The sequence below is a fragment of the Corvus kubaryi genome, unplaced genomic scaffold, assembly GCF_017639235.1.
Source record: "Corvus kubaryi isolate FWS band 111438036 unplaced genomic scaffold, C.kubaryi_AGA036_p1.0 137, whole genome shotgun sequence".
Lineage (NCBI taxonomy): Eukaryota > Metazoa > Chordata > Aves > Passeriformes > Corvidae > Corvus > Corvus kubaryi.
Window position 1 is genome coordinate 10,689,334 of NW_024580671.1, and position 17,925 is coordinate 10,707,258.

Below are 17,925 nucleotides of genomic sequence, written 5' to 3' on the forward strand. Positions count from 1 at the left end.
GAGGGACTTTAAGTTAGGCAGTTTCCAAGAACAAATGCTTCTTCAGGCCAAGAGGGTGACAGCACTTGAGGCAGCGTGGGGTGTGGGTAGCTGGGGGAGGCTGGTGTGCTGGATGCTCCCTTATGTGGGAAGTAGATTGTCAATCCATGTTGAAAGATATGGTGGTTTACCCAGCAAAACTACATACAGAGACAGAACTATCTTCTTTATTATAAAGATACACTATGAGGAACAAACTTGAATGTATACTGAAGCTTGTAATGGTACATGCCAAAAATGTACAGTACTATACATAAAAGTGCATTGTCACAACAGATTAACAGTACATTTCTCTTCCAGAACTGTGGATTTTCCATGTTTTATTTGATCTTCAAGAGTGGAAGGAATGCAATGGGAATGCAGCCATACACGAACAGGAAATGATGCAATGGAAATGCAACAGTACAAGAGCAAAGCTAAAGCTCCTCTAAAATTTAAAGGCACTTTCACATGTACATACTACAGATGTACATTGACACAAGTAGGTAACAGTCAACAAGCAGGAAGCTACCAGTACTGCAATTCATCAAACTTGACAGTAAAGGACAATACTGATTGGATTAGGTGTGCAGGAGTTACCCTTTAGTATGCCTGAAGATGTAGCAGTCTTTCCTGTTACATATCCACTTACTATGCTTTAAAGTATCTATAATAACCATCAAACTACACATTAACTGTGTGAATGCACTAAGAGGATGCATTCACTAAATGCACTGTTTCTAATATTTTCTTTTGCTAAACAATTTCTAATATAAGCATTATGGAGTCCAGTACAGTTATTTAAACATACAAAATTCCCTATGCAATTTAAAGATACAGGTATCCATCTCAATTGTGCCAGGTGGGTTAATTTAAAAACGCTAGACAAAAACTGTATGTAAATGAAAGCTGAAATTCCAGTTTTGTTCCATTGAATCAAGTAAACTGGGGAACTACTTGTAAATGTCTCTGGTCCCAAACAAGTGAGCAGACCCTACAGACCAGCACTGGTCAGCAGCTGGGGCTGGCCTGGCTTAGGCTCTGGCCCTGGCATTAGGACCAGGCAGTACAGTTGACTAGGATGGAAGTTTGCTGACCCATGCTGCACAGCCTACTGTGGTCGATCAAGACCTTGCCTCTAGCCTAGATGTGTGTGAAGTCTGTGACTGGATTGAAAAGGGTTTGCAAATACCAGCAATAGTTCGGGGCTCAGAGGCAGTTCATGGGGTACTTCTCACACCTGGAGCTTTGCATTGCATCACCCGTCTAGAAGGTGTCAACCAGAGCGGGAATAAAATGCTCCTAAATAACAACAGGAAATTACTCCTGTCACCTCAGCAATTACGTCTATCCAATTTTGTCACTACTCTTCTCCTCCCAAACTCGATTGTTTATGTATAGTGAGTTGTACAATTTCAAGCTTTCCAAGAGTGAGATCTTACAGAATATGTGGAAAGACAGATCTTAATTACAGCCAGTTGTACTTCTGTAGGTGGACCACAAGTGATTTTTTCCCCCATTTTACTCATTGAAACTTCTTTCATGGATTGGATGTTTGAAAATATGTTCACAGAAATAATATTATGGCTTACTGTTGCAGTGTGCAAAACAGCTGTAGGTTTAGTTCACGCCTAACGAAGTTTAACAACAGAGCACTAAGCAAAGTTGACAGTCGCCACTTGCACAGACATAAGAAAGGTACTGATTTCTGTCATTAAAAAAAAGGGGAAGTGGAGGAGAAAGGGGTTATGGAAAACTTTAGTCAGCTTGAATCTAGGCAGTAGAAACTCAGCTCCCTGTCCTGTGAGTGACCCCTGCACCACTGGCAGGGGGTAGTCCCTCTTCAGAGTCCCTGTCTTGCTGCCGTCAGCACAACTGAGCGTTTGCGCTGTGCAAGGCAGTCAGCACGGCTGGGTCAGCTCGAAACTTGGGCTACTGCAACCCATATCACATCCTTAACTGGACACTGAGCAGTAAAGTCAACGGGATACTTCTCTGAATTACTGTGTAGTTGATCCCTTTAATTGCCCCTCACGCTGCCTAATGGACCAACAGGTTCACACACTCCCCAGAGCCTGGCTTGCTTAACTGTGAACTTCAAACAAATTTAGCTTTTGTAAAAAATGTGGTACCAGGGAATGAAGGTCTAGCTTCATGGGAAGAGGTACACTATTACAGAGGGCTGTAAAAGGAGTTTCTAGATACTATCCTGGAGATGTGCTTTAGCTTTGTCCTGGAATGCTGCTTCGTATCAGTGAGAGCAATGTGACCTCCAGCTCCATCCAGAGCTTGCCTCTAGTGAGACTGCCAACAAGAAAGCCAAAACTTGGTGCCAATTGTGAGTTGTGAGGGCTTGGTGAATTTTTTTTTTTTTGTGTGTCTTAAATAAGAAATGTGGCCTGAGATGACTTAGACATTCCACACACACACACTTAATCCTCACATGCTAGATTTCAGTTCTTACTAACCTGCTTGAGATTTGGTTTGGTGACCCAGAAATGAGGGGCTCCGTGTCCCCTGAACCCCCTCCCGCCCCTTTGTTTTGTGCAGGATCTGTTTTTATATAGCTACAGTAAGACTGTGAAGTATGTTACAACGTGGCAAGCTGTTTGTGATCTGTGTTGATTTTATTACAAATGGTGCAGCATCAAGTTTTCAAGTAAGTCTATGTTTTTGTTTTTTTTAAACTATGCACAATTGTCCAGTTTTTCGTTTAATCGAAACCATACAAAATACAAATGCCCACGTTAATGTAGCTACTTTCAGACAATACATTCAAAAACACTGAAAAACAAAGCCTCTCCAGTTACAAACATGACCAAATGATGTTATGGAGCCCTGACTTCTATTGTTAATCCATCCCTTTCCCTAGCATACCCCAGCTGGGCACTGTGGGTGGCTGAGCTGCCTACATTGTGCAAGATTTGTCGGCTGGACCCTGGGAAGGAGGGGAAGGCCCTATGCTAGGATTTGTTTTTGGAAGAACAATAGGTTTTGGCCTAAGAGCAGGAGGTTTCAGCTGCACTCCCATTCTAGGGGCCACCATGGGCTTGAAAGTACTCATGGTGTCACTGGAAGAACTAGTGCTACGGCGGATCTGAGGCTCGGAGCTCCTTAAAACAACGCTGTGGAGAGGGCTGAGTGATTCTGTCGAGGTGGCAGGGGTGGGGGTGTTTTTCATTTGCTCCAAGGTGTCCAACACGACATCAGGGGCGTGTTTGGCCGAGCTCTGCCGCTCCAGCTCACGGAGCTCATTCAGTGCTGTGTTCATCGTTTCCTCGATGTCCTGGGTCAGAGCACAGAGAGAGCAGCATGTCATTCATGTTGCTACTGAATGCAAAGCACCAGAGGAACAAGGGGATGGGGAAGGAAATAAATGAATTAATTTCATCCTCTAACAATTATGATACTGCTAAAATCAATTTCCACCAGACTTATTACAATTGACAACATAGCAGCTTTGGGTGGTCATTACAAACATTTAACCTTGTTCACATGAGACAATCAGAAAAAGGTGTTACACCAAAATCTGCAAGCCATTTTATGAAGTGATTGTCAGGGCAATTGATATTTGCTTAGCAGTGTTTGAGTGGTGAAGATTTCTGTCATCGCTTGGGTACTGACAACTGTAAAGATTTTAGTCCATTTGCTCACTCTTAGCTAACTGCTCCTCTCATCTAAGTCTCAGGTGTTCAGGGTCTGTATTCCCTCACACAGATTATAAAACCTAGTTTTCTAAGGAAATAAAGTTGGTGTGCCTATCAACTCTTCTGTCCTCTTGTTTCACTGAGTTAAATCTTCAACAGGAAAAACCTGTAAGATATTGTTCAGTATGCACACCTAAGAAAACCAATTCATTTATTTCTGGCCTGAAGGCTAAAAGAATGCACCAAGATACTAGCTTACTTCTTTTCAGAGGTATTGAGATACAACTAAGCTTAAAATATCTGGTGTTCCCTGCCTGCTCACACTGACTTTCACATAGTTTAATCAAAGTTTGGGTTCTCTCACTGCCAAATGATCACCAGTCTGGGCATAAAAAAGAGATACCTTAAGCCAAACAGTGCTGTTCCAGGAAAGTAAATGAATAGCTTAGAATAAAATAAAACAGTAAAAACACCTGCACTTTCTAACCCCAATACATGGGTACATAAGCATGTCAGTCCCTTCTATTCCTCACTGGAAGCAGAGTTTGAAAGTAAGCATTACCAAGTACATTAGATTTTAAAACTTGAGTGCCAGAGTTATTGTAAAATGCATTTGCAATCATAGAGCACCCTCAGGGTGCCCCTACTAATCATGTTATCCTACCTAGACAAAATGAGTTCTGAAGATAGAGGTATCTCTTTACTCAAGAGCTGTTACCAGCTCAGTACAACAGATCAATCTGATGATCAGAGTGCTTCCTATTCTACTCTTTTCACCTCTTCACTGCTAGGAATAAGACTGGTGACTGTTCACACAGGCATAAGATGGCCCACAATTTATGCAGCTGCAATGTCTTGCACATCAGGTTCTACCACATGCATCAAATCAACACACAGTATGAACTGTATGAAAACTATAAAATCCACAAGACCTTGGACTGTAAATCTCTGCTTGGAATGGCATTGGTCACTACTAGCCAGTCAGACCACTTTTCTGCTTACCATAATACTGAGAAATAATTGAACACTAATTACATGCAAGTCAGAATAGGCCAGCCTTCAACAGAGCACAGCGATCTATGTAGCTGTTGTAATACTGTCCTAGTGCTCTGTATGGCAGAGGCAATTTCATTACAGTATAATGGGAAATAATTTGTTTTTATTGCTTCTGCAATGTTTACTCCCCTTTGTGTTTCTTCTACTCAGGATTGCTTAATGCATCTTCTTTCACACATACTCTGTTTGGAAAGCCAAGCAGGATATTCCCCTGCACACACCTTCCCACCAGTGCATGCGCCCTGTGCTATGCTATTCAATGAGATTTGCTCCTCAGAAAATCAGACAGTGCCATAAATAAAAAAGACACAAACCTGAGCTATTGACTCTGGGTCCAGTGGTTTATGGTCATTGAAACCTGTGTACTGACCAGAAGATGTAGACCTTCTAATGGGAGGGCTATCAATCTTCTTCAGTGAATCGTGCCTGCTGATGTTAGTGAGGCTGCCGTGGCCAGGCCTGCGCCGCCGTTCTGGGCTGTCGGCGTTGAGGTTGCGATTCTGAAGGAGGGCTCTGGGACTGCAGTGAGTTGCCAGGCTGGGGGAGCCCAGCTCCATGGCTGAGTTGGAGAGAGGGTGAGGTGGGTGTACCGGGCAGTGGCTGTCACTGCTCCTGCCTGGGCGCCTCAAGGGAGGTGGAGGTTCCGATCTCTTTCTTTGCCTGCACCAGTGAAGAAATGGTTGTAGAACAAGTTGTAGTGACCCAGCATGAGCATGTGGAGGAGTAATTACTGTGTTAGCTGAGCTGTGAGCAGGACTACTGAAAACATGTTATGCTGAAGCTTACCTTCCTAAATACACATCTGAGTGACGGTCAGTAGGAGAGTTCATGTCCTTTGATGATGACTTGTCCTCAGTTATGGGTCCGCTGCTGGCCTCACTGTCTGCTTTTTGGCTCAATGTATCTGAGAAAGTATCATCCCTGAACAGAACACCGGTAGTGAGATGAGAAGTCAGTGAGTGAAGTGTGACAGAGCACCTTGGCACTCTCAGAGTTTAATCCCCTTAAGGAAAGCAGGCATGTTATAATGCGCTACAGCCCTTGCACATCTCCCAAAATTGTTTATAATCCTTCTGTTTACTGAGCTCTTTACACTTGAGTGTATGTAACCTTTCTGTAAAGAACTTTGTCATCCTTGGAAAAGCACATGCTTAATACTGTAAAACAAGAGTTCAGGGCTGCATTTCCCCAGCTTTTGCTATTCTGAAGTTAAAAGTCAGTAACTGCTACAAAGAGACAGTCAAATTAAAATAGGTGAAGCAGTATCTGTCTCTTAATGTACTCGGAATGCATCCATAGAAGTAGCTTAGCCTAGTAGTAGTTTTTGATGGAGCTGTCAATTTGGGGCAGTAAAGACAGGTATCCTGCATACAAGGCAGATGTTTAATCCATCTGACCCTTCAAACCACTGACCCATTTGAAAAATACCGCTAAGCGCTTCAGACTTTACACCCAAGAACCCATTCACACCAGACACTGCTTACATATCCTGCACCACTATGTACTGGTGAGGGACAAGGCCATCAATTCCATTGTGCCTTCCTTCCCACCAGTCTTCAGATGCTCGGTGATAGAGCAGAAGGGAAGCTCCTTTCTTGAAAGAGAGTTCTCGTGCAGATCTTCCAACATAGTCAAACTTGGCAATAGCTTCTATGGGCTCGCACTCTGGGTGGGAAGAACAACAAATATCAGATTCCATAAGGTTCATTTTGGTTTCATAAACCCCATCTTTTGCATTTTCTCAGCGCTCACTCTGACAGAGATCAGCCGAACAAAGGCAGACTTCAGGCAGTAGTTACAATGTGTCCCTTACAAAGAAACATTATCAATCTGTGCCCCAGGTGTGAAACATCTGGGTTGCTTCAGGAACTGCAGAAAACAACAGCATACTCAAATATTCCAACAACTGCCTTCGGGAGAGAGGCCTCTGCCTCCTGCTGGAAGGGCTCCTGCGTGGCTGGAGAGTGGGATGGAGGCCAGGCAATGAAGACTTCCAAAAAGAAAATAAACTCAGATGAATAATCAAAGGCCCAAGGAACCAGCGTGATAAGGGAAAAGTAAAGAGGAGTGAGTGCTTTTAACATCTTCAGTAGTAAAGGAAGGAAGACAAGATTAGCCTGTGCATGAGTAGGGATACCCTGCCTAACTGGGCCATGGGATTTCTGTCTTTTATGTGACGAACATGCAGACCTACTGAAACGTAGTGTTTTACGCAGCACTGAAGCCCCGTGCTTTAATCCACTTCCTTAATGCCCTTTTGGAGCGAGACACATGACTCCAGACCACAGGGACAGTCCCTGTGTGGCCTCAAGTTGCTTAAAGCCGCTCTGCCTGCTCCAGAATCCTGAGCTGCCCTGGTTTCTGCAGGGGAGGCCGGTGTTTTCTGAAGCCAGACACTGGCTACAGCAGTCCTGGCTAATGCTCTGGTAAATTCAGCTTTACGCCTGGCAATGGGCTCCACCCCGTAACCTGCACTGGGATGGAGAACTACTGATGTCAGCAAAGGGGCCCTGCAGGTATGGCCAAAGCTGTGCCCGGGCATCCAGCAAACAGCTGTGATTTTAACCACCTCTTATTTCTTCTGCATAAAACCAAAAGCACCTGAGCTCCAACAGATTAAACTTTGTCATCAAAGTCTCAAAATATAAAGAAAAAACTGCGAAGTACAGGTCTTAAAATCACATACTTTGATGATTCCAGTAACTCAAGAGTCCCTGAAATTACTAATTTCTTTACATAATTAGAGCAATATTTAGATGGAAATTAACATCTGGGCTAATGACTAGCTTAGCAACTTTCTGTCTGGTGCAAATTAGAATTGCTGAGGTTGTAATTCCCCAAAGAACCAGGCTGGTAATGAAAGCCACTGTCCCTTTACGACAACATTTTGCACAGGAATGACTTTTTAAAATTAACTTCATTCTACAGTGTGAAAACATAATGATAGCACCTTTACTGAGGTTGTAGTTTGCAGCTCATTTTTTTAATAACTTGCCCAACCTGCAGAAGGCTGCTGCTTCTGCAGTCACGTTAAGAGTTCCTGTCAGTGACAAACTGCAGCATGTTTAGAAGCCACTAACTCCGAAACTTTACAGAGATGGAATACAGTGATATGGGGAATTCACTGTCACAAACACCAAAGTAATGTATGGTGGTAGACATTATTTCAATTATATAAATACAAATAAGAACCTAGCAATAACAGTATTCATTCCTGAAAATGCATCCCTACTGGATGGCTGTAGAGGACCCTATTATCTTTTTTTCTCTTTTCTCTGTCTTCCTCCTCTCTTTCTCTCTTTTCCTTTGTCTCGCAGTCCCTGCTCTGGACCATTGACACAGCAGCACCAACGCAGGATCTAAGGACTGGTGTTATTTTTTGTTTTCTTCCCTTGCCTTGCCTGGGCAAAGCACAGCTATCATATTCTATCCCATACTCTGCCTTAACGTTTGTTGTGGGAGGGAAGAGCTTGTGAGCCAGCACCTTTGAATATCAGATGTACTGTGGCTTGTGAGTCAGCACCTTTGGTTGTGCGCTGTGGGAGTTGAGAACTTACTGAAGTGTACTGTACAAAATTAAGGACTTGTTCACCTCCACTCTTGTGGAAGTCTGTTGTAAGAAATTTAAGGGTGTGTTAGCCAATACCTTTTGAGTCTAAATATAGGGGTGGTGGCCAAAGTTATGGTGACTGTACAATAAAATGTAAGAGTTTCCTGACACCTGTCCAATGTCTTTGCTCAGCCTGATGAGAATTTATAACAAACATCACGGCCCCTATGAATGTCTCGCTCACCTCACCAGCATTCCCTTGTGCGTGAGGGTGAAGGGTTTCTTGGTTTCATGTTTTTAAGCAAAGAAAAGTTGACATAGAAAGAAACATTCTGGAAAACCTCTAATGGTGGTGTGATATTCTGGTATGTTACCCTGTTGTCATTTCTAGATATTCTGTCTACAGTCTCGCTCTAACAGAAAATGCAGATGCCACAAAGCTGATGCCTTTTCCTGGTCTTAAAATCAAGAATCAAACATGGTTAGAAGGAAAAAAGGGATTTTACCTCTGTATTTATTTTAAGGATCCTTAGGTGCACCACGTCCAGGTGGAATGCGCCAAAATGCACCCCGCAGTGCACACATACAATCGATTTGGTATATCATTACAGGTCTTACTAATTAGCAGATCTATCAAACAGTCCCCAATGAGAGGCTTGAATGAGCCCCCCTCCCCAAGGAACCTTCCCCTGGATGGTTCTATCTTAGTTTACAGAATGTGCCCCAGACCTTGGGGTCTGGGGCATTCTGATCCCTAACTATGAGGCTTCTAAGATGTTTAGTCTCCTGGCTTAACAAAGTAAGTCTAAGAATGTAGGCTAAAGCCCACTAAGAATACAAAAGCTATAAAAAGATATATAAAAGGGGTATAAAAGGCAAAAAATCATCATGGCATCGAAGTGACTATAAGGCATAGAAAGACACTACTGCCAAATGAAAAGAAGTAAAACCAAACATGCCTGTTTATCTTGCAGTGTCTTCAAGAGGGCAAGTATGAAATCAAACAGCAATAATGTAACACCGACAAAAACCCACAGTTCTTACATGTATCATATGCATTGCTTGTGGAGTTTGTTGTAAGAAGCAATTCCTGGAATCAGGTAGGATTGAAAATGAGCAGACATTTGTATGAACACGCTGTTCTCAGACTGCAGCTAATTTATGGGTTATGGTAGAGTTGGTCAAGAATTCAGAAATAAGATCTCCCAGGCTTCAGAGAGCCAGTCACTCACTAACACGTAATACTTTAAAATGTAAAAAAAAAAAAGTTAATCAAACAAAAAAATTCTACAGTAAGTCATAACATCCCAAATTTCCTGCACATATTTTCCTTAGACATTCTCCACAGTTAATTGGTAATGCTCATGAGTACTGGGTTGAGGGATAAACTGATTAGCTATGGAATTTCCTGTTTCTCTGCTAACTTCAACAGACCACATAGTAACCCACAACTGACTAGACAGGTATTTTTATTTACAAATTAGTGGACTAAACTAGAAATAGTTCTATCTCACTCAGTGGAATTATGCTAATCTAAGTGTGGTGCACTATGGGAATCTGTTCACTGTATCCTTCTACCACCTGCAAGACTCACATAGTCCCTCAGAGGTCTGAATGATGATGTCCCACTGGAACCAGCTGTATGAATTGTTAATGTACCCATAATGGATGTGACTTTTGAGACATGTACATTAGATTGCCTGGGCAACAAATCCCACCTCCTCAGGGAGGAGTGCGCAGTAGATTTCACACAGATTTTGTAAAAAGGACAAAAAATAAGTTCAGACAGGTATTCCTATAGTGAAAAGGGTGGGTTTTTTCTTTATACACAGATAACTTTCTACAGTGAAAGGGGTGTTTTCTTTATACAGAGAGACAACTTTCCTACAGCAAACAGCACTGAGACTGTACTTAAATAGTAATTCACCTTGTTACAGGTCAAGCTTTAATAGTGAAAACCAAAGTACCATGACAGTTACTACTAGAAATAAATGCATTTTGGAAAGTTAAGCCATTTAATATCAAGGTTACTGAATGACAGACGAGTATTTCCAAAAAGCTAAGGCAATGAAAGCTAAATTTGGGATCTGTAACTCAAATTCTTTGTGGAACTGAATGTCTAACAGTAGAATTGACAGCTCGGAAGGAAGTGTAATTGCACTGCTCTGTCCATACCTGCGGGCATTCACCTGAAGTAGAGAGAAGTATTTGATGACATACAGGATCTCACCACCTACCATCCCTAGTGAATCAGGCAATGCTAATGGAAGTGAAAAATTAGGACAAACTGAAGAACTGTGGGAAAAACTTCTGCTGCTCAGGAGAGCAGAAAGGCCAGAAGAAATGTAAGCGCTAGTTTTAGTTTTGGGACCAGAGTGCCAGAGGTAGACCTAACCTCCCTACAGAGGTGATGGCACTGAATTGGCACTGGGCTGCCCTCTGTGCCTCAGGGCACAAGGAGCTAAGGAAAGGAGGGGACACCATCCCCTGCACTTTTTCTACAGGAGTTGCTGTTGCTCTGCTCTGTACTTCCTCAGTTTTCCCAGGGGTACCCTGTCTGTTGAGAATAAAGCATGTCCTTGAACTCCCCAGGAAGATGCTATCTCCCTATTTCTTTATCTTCTTCTGCATCCCATCAATGAGTGGTTTTGAATAGAGTGGTTTTGCAATTTCAAAGTCCTGTCCTCAGGACAGCAGTTCTCTGATTTGGAAGAGCAAAAGCACAAAGTGTTGCAAAGTGTTGACAAAACAGAATTTGGCAAAGTGTCGATCACAGCATGCACTACTGAAGGGCAAGAAAATGACTATGTGTTGGGAGTACAACAACTTACAGTCTGACATGTCCCTATAAGTTTTGTTTTCAGCAGAAATACCATCTAAAGTTTTATCCTAAGTTTATGAGATATCTATGAAGAGTATGGTATTAATTTTATGTATGTTTTCCTAGCAGAACTCCATCTGTCTAACTTCCTCAGGAAATGTTTACTTCCTTTGCAAACAGATCTAGTCACCCTTTACCATATGACTCCAAGAAGAACAAAAAATCTCCATCAGTTTGAAGGTAAAGGAAATATGCTAACAGCTGTTTCAGTAAAACATGAACAATGTCCTTCGAATCTTTACTGCAGAGACCTTTTCAGGTAAAGGTCTGTCTGCAGCAAAATTACAGATAGATTTTTTTTGCGTCTCGGCTTGAGTACAAATGTTCTGAACTTACCAAATTAAATTTCATTTCCAGATTTAGGAGAAAGGAAAGACTTATATGTTTTCCTTATCAGGATACTTTCTGCACATCTAGAAAAGCCTGAAAACACCACAGTAAAATGCAGCTCCTTCTCTTTCCCGCTTCCCTTTTCAGTGATCAACTTAAATACATGAACACCAGTAAACTTAGGGGAAAAAAACCACAACAATTTATATGCTTAAAATAAAGCAGTTACGAAGTATTTATATGCTCATTTACATGTGCTAGTCTTTTTTCCCCCAATCTACTGCATTTTATCTCTGCAGACATAATTTAATTTTCAATTTTTAAAGTCTTGCTGTTTTCCAAATTGTAACGAAACATTTCTAGCACTACTGACACAGCCCCTACATTTTTTCTAGTAGGCACAGAGAGAGCCACTTGCAGTTTAACTTTATAGCAACAGTAAGTAAAAGAAATCCTTTTGGTTTTGACCGTAACCTCTGGATTATGTTTCAATGACCCTGTAATTCCTGTGGGGTAGGCTGCTTAGTCTTACATATATATACAACATTTTAGCATAAAACTAGTAAGATTTTCAACATGCAAAAAACCCCTTAGCACTTACAGAATCTGCTTCTTCCATGTCCTAACAGAGGGAACCATGTAAATACCACGTGTCCGATCAATACAGCAGCAATGCAGCACCTCCCTTTCTCTCTCTCCACATTCAGCTGGTAGTGATGCATCCAGCTTATAATCAATGAATCAATCATATTAAACCCCCAAAATACTCCAGACCCTTTAGTAGAAGGGGTTTCTTTTATCCATCACATGTCAATCAGTGACTCGCATGAAGTTCAATAAGCAAACTGAAAAAATCTCACCTATCCTCATTTCTGGTCTAAGTAATATTTTATAAAAGGAACTGTCCAGAGCACAAACACATGAATGTATGTGCAAAGAGAGAGTCAGTGCATTTAATTTAAAGTCTGTAACCTACATTAGAAACATGTGCTATTACAACAGAAAGCCATATCCATGGAAAAAAATGGGTTAGAGCTTGCAGGTTGGGAGTTGAAGACCAACAGTTTTTGTGTGCGATCCAGGCTTGTTAATCTTCAGCTTTGCAGCAGTATTTACCTAGCTTACGATTATTTTTGTGCTAACAATTATTTCTCTGTAAACACAAATGTCCGCTTCCTTTTGGCACTGAATTAATTAAAAAGATGTGATGAGGCAACTAGAATTAAACTACTGGCTGATCTGGTGAACAAAAACGCATGTCTTGAGCAGTTAAATCTCTTAACAGAACTTTGTCCTGTTGACAGGTACTCTCTTCAGGGTTTGTCTTCCCCAGTGACACAGTTATAACACAAGTAATACTAGGACAGGAGTGTAAAACTGGTATAACAACACAGTGGTGGGATAGAGCCCATGATGATCAAGGCACAGATGCCACAGTCCTGCTCCTCTGGATCCTGCTTTCTTAGGCATGGCTTTGAAGTAACTGCTTTTGATGGCTGCTGAAAAGCTGCACTTCTCCATGTCCACTTGTGCCTTTGCCTCTCGGTTTGGTCATGTGACCCTGAAGTTGGCCCCAATATATTGAACTGGTGTGTCACCTGCACTTCACTTGTTCTCTAAATGAGAGACAGGCGGACTTCCTCAGCTTCCACTCTTGCTTCACACCTCCAATGGAAGAAGGAGTTCTTCTAAAGTATAGCTATACTGTCTTGGAAAAATAAAGTGCAATTATGAGTTTGGTCACACTGTTTAGAGGAGAAGTGCTGTAGAAAGATGGTGGGTTTAGCTGTACAGAGCTGGTCAAGAGGAGCCCATGCACAGCCTGTCTCATAGAGCTGTCGGTACTCCCTGCTGCACAGGCATGGCTATACACCCAGGCAGAAGATCAAGATTTCTCTCCTACCCTCAGTTTTCCCCCCTTCTGTAATGTCCACCCACCCAAATGTCCCTTCTCTCCAAACAGCTGCATTGACAGACTCTGCCTGCCCCTCCTCACCTTGGCAAAGGCGAAGAGGCAGACAATCTGCCACTGACAGCTTGAGTACGTGACAAAGCCGACGGGTACAGCTAGAGTGGAACTATTGTTTACTTTGCTCTCAGTGCAATGGGACCAGTGCAGCCAGGTTTCCTATACGTACACCGTCCGGTTTCCCTTCCCTAAAGCAATTGTCCCAGCTCCTAAACAGTATCCCTTATGACACTCTTTAAAAAAAAAATCCTTTTCTGCTGTAGCTCTTTTCCTCCCCTTTCCTCTGCTCTGTCAGTTCCTCTTCCTTCCTCCACACATCCTCTGAAATGGACAAGGGGAAGCTTTTGTTTCTACTGCTGCTAAGTCCACGTGTGCTGTTTGCTCTGTCTAGGTCGCCTGCTGGCCAGAGAGGCAATGAGCTCACACTGCTGCTCTTCTCAGATTGTTATGACAGAATAACAGAGTGTTATTCTGAATCCTTCACCTCTAATGGGCTACTAACTCTCACGAAAATAGTAGTTACATAACAATTTTGAGAATTATTTTCTATCTGTTAAATTTGCTTGAAACTTGGCAGAAGTTACTGCGAGGGACATCTGAAGGATGGTCAAACTGTCACAGTCGAATACACCTTTATGACCTGGATAAAAAGAATTAATATAATAGAGTTGCATCAATTTTTTTATGGATACCTCTCATACCCAGAAGTATATGCGATCGATATTTACAGAAAATTACTACTGTTCAAAAGTTTCACCGTGGGGGATACACACATGTTTTTCAGTTGCTGTAAATCCTTTAGAGAGACTAGCTTTAAAATTCAAATAAAAATAGAGCCTGAATGGCAAATATTCTCTAGCTGCAATATTTAAAGGCACACTTTTGAAAAATTTAGTTTTTGTAGACAAAAGAGTCACTAAAAATGTAACATCATGTCAGAAGATAGTATGTGCTGACTGAAATAGTTTCTCTCTTGCCCTTCCTGTGACTGGGCAAATCAGGAGAGAACAGGAAACAGCTGGTCAAACACAGATGAATCAAGAGTGCAAAAGCACACAAACAGAGATTAAAGATTTGCTAGAGAACACCAGGACTGAAATCTCCTTATTTCAGATAAGACACAATTAGGAAAGGAAGAAGGCCTCCTGTGTGGAACACCTGTAGAACTCACCCCCATCAAAGGCATGGTAATGTAACAGACTCACCGTCTTCACTGGTGTGGGGCTCTGTACTGGCATCCTGGTCCACCTCGTCTAATGTACCATGTTCACTGTATGGGCTGTCACTGGAGGCAAGCAGAAGGTTGAGCAGAGAGAGGAACCATAAACATCAAAAATATGCCACCTCCATGAGATTATTTTAAATTATTTTTATAATGCTCCAAAGTTATGTGCAACATAATTATCCTAGTGTGCTATGGATACATGATTAATGAAGAAGCCTATATATGTTTCCTTGAAACAAAATTCAGATATTAAGAAGCCCTCAGAACATTTGAATCCTTTATAAATAAAAAGTGTGTGTGTGTTTGCTGTCAAGGGAGTGTCCTGGTTTTGGCTGGGATAGAGTTAATTTTCTTCCTAGTAGCTGCTACAATGCTGTGTTTTGTATTTAGGAAGAGAATAATGTTGATAACATACTGATATTTTAGTTGTTCCTGAGCAGTGTTTACACTGAACACCTCACCCCACCTGCAAGCAGACTACGGGGCACAAGAAGCTGGAAGGAGACACAGCCAGGACAGCTGACCCCAAGCAACCAAATGGATATTCCAGACCACATGGTGTCATGCTGAGTATATAAACTTGGGACAATGCTGGTCAGGGGCTGCTGCCCAGGCCCTGGCTGGGTATCTGTCAGTGATGATGAGCAACTGCATTGTGCATCACTTGTTTTGCATATTCTAATTATGGTTATTTGCCCTTTCTTTTCTGTCCTATTAAACTGTCTTCATTTCAACCCTTGAACTTTACTTTTTTTTCCCAATTCTCTCCCCCATCCCACTGTGGGGGGAGTGAGCGAGTGGCTGTGTGGTGTTTAGCTACCTGCCCAGTTAAAGCACAACAAAGAAAAGAAGCAGGCATCATAAGGTGAAATTTGATAAGGTGGTTCACAGCCAAACAATTTCCTACCTGTCTGTGTGCTCTGCACAGTACACCTGGAATTCTATCTCTGTCTGGCTGAACACAAAGCAGCTTCCTCCACAAAATGTTGTAGGAAACCTCATAATAATTGCCTTTGCTTCACTTTTTTATACTTAACACTTTATTGTGTGGACCTAAATGCTCTTCTCATTTATCTGCATACTTCTATTGTGCACAAAAGGAATTCTGTATCACAGCAGTTATCCAGATAACCGGCCTAATGATTTTGTTTAGGAGACAGAAGGATAATATTGTGACTTACCAATAGTCATCTCCAGCCATGCATTTTTCATACACTGGTCCATCAAGTTCTTTCACATCTGGAAAAATAGCCTCATGATGGATGATGATAGTTTTGATTATCTCATTCACATGTGCCTGGCAAGACACCTGGTCTTGTATGTCTGGAACAGGCATCAGGGTTGGCCCAAAACAAATGGCCAAGTTGTATGGATCCATCATGTTTTCATCACTGTACTGTGAAAGGCTGTTATAACAGAAAAATCAAGAAAAATTGACTTTTCCACTGTGACTAACCTTATTCTGAAAACTGTAGAAAACCTCTTTTAATCACAACTTAGAGATTTCCTGTTCTCATTGACAATTCCACATAAAGTAATGGAACAATAAAAAAGATTTCTTCACTATAAAGTGAGTTTATACCACATATTTATATGTATATGTATGTATTCCCACGCCACCACGTTGACTGTATGCTGACTTAATGGGCTAACATCAACTGCTGCTGCTTCTATGTCATCAGTACTCCAAGTGAGCTGGATGCGAAGTGGGGATACATTTCTCACTGGACCTTGGTGCATCTCTTTCAACAGCTGGCTATGTAACTTAAGCAGACCAAATTGTCTTCTGGAAGCAACTAAGTTCCTGGATCTGGCAAAGGCTCTTGTGACTTCTGGTTTCTGTTTTTACCATACAGCCTGAAATTCCTAAGCACCTTGCCTTCTGCCCACAAACTCCTACAATAGTTTCATTATGGAAGTGCCCAAACAAAAGGCTTTCATTGTTGTTATTAATCAACTTTTGCAAGCTCTCCTTTCTTCCAGAAAATGCAATGTTACTAGTTTACAATTTTGAATGAGAAGTTGCTATCCATTCCCTTGTTTAAAAGCATTGACATTTTTACTGGAAAAGCTGGCTTTTGAATGGTTCTGTGCAGGGCCAGTCAAACAGAACCTGAAGTGCTGGGATGCCCTCTACTATGTCGTCCTGCACTCTGAAGCAGCACAGGAGTTCTGATGTCTGGTTGTGTTCAAATACAACACCATATTCCCTCTAGAAAGGGAATTTTAGAGAGTGTTTTCCACGTACAAACAATACATATGCATAAGGCAAACCTTCTAAATGACTACCCTCATAACTAGCTTTTAAAATTGTGTTCGCCCCTTTCTTATGCCACGATTTATTATCCTGTCCCGTGTGTTAATTGGAGACATCTTGTTCTTCTGATTTAACAGGTGGTTCAGACTTTATACGTGCAAAACTGTTAAAAAAGATTGTAACTACAATTGTGAAATGTGACATTCTGCTGATGGCTGTTAATATGCAGTGCTCCTCAGGGCTCAATAGCAGGGCTGGTACTGTTTAGCATCTCCATGAATGACCTAGACAAGGGGATGGAGTGCACAGTCAGCCAGCTTACAGATGACACCACGCTGGGAAGGGGGCAGTAAATGTGCCACCATTTAGAAGGACCTTGACAAGATGGAGGAATGGAGAAACAGGAATTCAATCAAGTTCAACAAGGATGAATGCAAAGTCCTGCTCATTGGATGGAAGTAATTCCACAGCATTTGGGGCTATATTAGTAATAGAAAAGCTAGCAGGTTAAGGGAATTAATTATTCCTTTTCCACCTGGTGCTCGTGAAGTTGCACATGCGGTTCTGTGGCTAGTTTTGAGAGACTGACAAACTGGTACAAGCCCATAAAAGGACTACTACTGAGATGGCTGGGAAGCTGAAGCATATGGGTTATAAACTAAAGCAGAGAGAACTGGGTTTGTTCAGCCTTGAGACAGGAAGGTTACTGGAGAATTTAGCTGCAATCTCCTACTATATATGAGATTACAACAAGAGCAAGACAGACACAGGTACAAAGAGATGAGAGGCAATAGACATAGCAAGGGATATTCCAATGAAAGCAGGAAAAGATTTCTTTACTGTAAGAGTGACCAAGTACTGGGACTGACTGCCTGGAGAGGCTGTGGAGTTGCTGACATTTGTTCTTGACTGGCCAAACCCTTGAGCAACTTGATGTAACTTTAGAGCTTTGAGCAGGAGGCTACACCAGGTTAGGTCTGCCATGAGACCTG

General features: G+C 41.9%; 1 protein-coding gene across 2 annotated transcripts in view; it reads right to left on the reverse strand.

Moving 5' to 3' along the window:
- Positions 1–184: 184 nt before the first annotated feature.
- The window catches only part of SRGAP1 (SLIT-ROBO Rho GTPase activating protein 1), a 147,227-nt gene continuing 129,486 nt past the window's right edge, over positions 185–17,925 (reverse strand). For both annotated transcript variants that reach the window (XM_042017870.1, XM_042017869.1), the window contains exons 17-22: positions 15,858–16,082; positions 14,657–14,736; positions 6,206–6,386; positions 5,508–5,642; positions 5,036–5,381; positions 185–3,304 (exon numbers count right to left, since the gene is read on the reverse strand). In XM_042017870.1, coding sequence (XP_041873804.1) covers positions 2,927–3,304; positions 5,036–5,381; positions 5,508–5,642; positions 6,206–6,386; positions 14,657–14,736; positions 15,858–16,082 — 1,345 coding nt within the window. In that variant the 3' untranslated portion in view covers positions 185–2,926. The remainder of the gene's footprint in view (positions 3,305–5,035; positions 5,382–5,507; positions 5,643–6,205; positions 6,387–14,656; positions 14,737–15,857; positions 16,083–17,925) is intronic.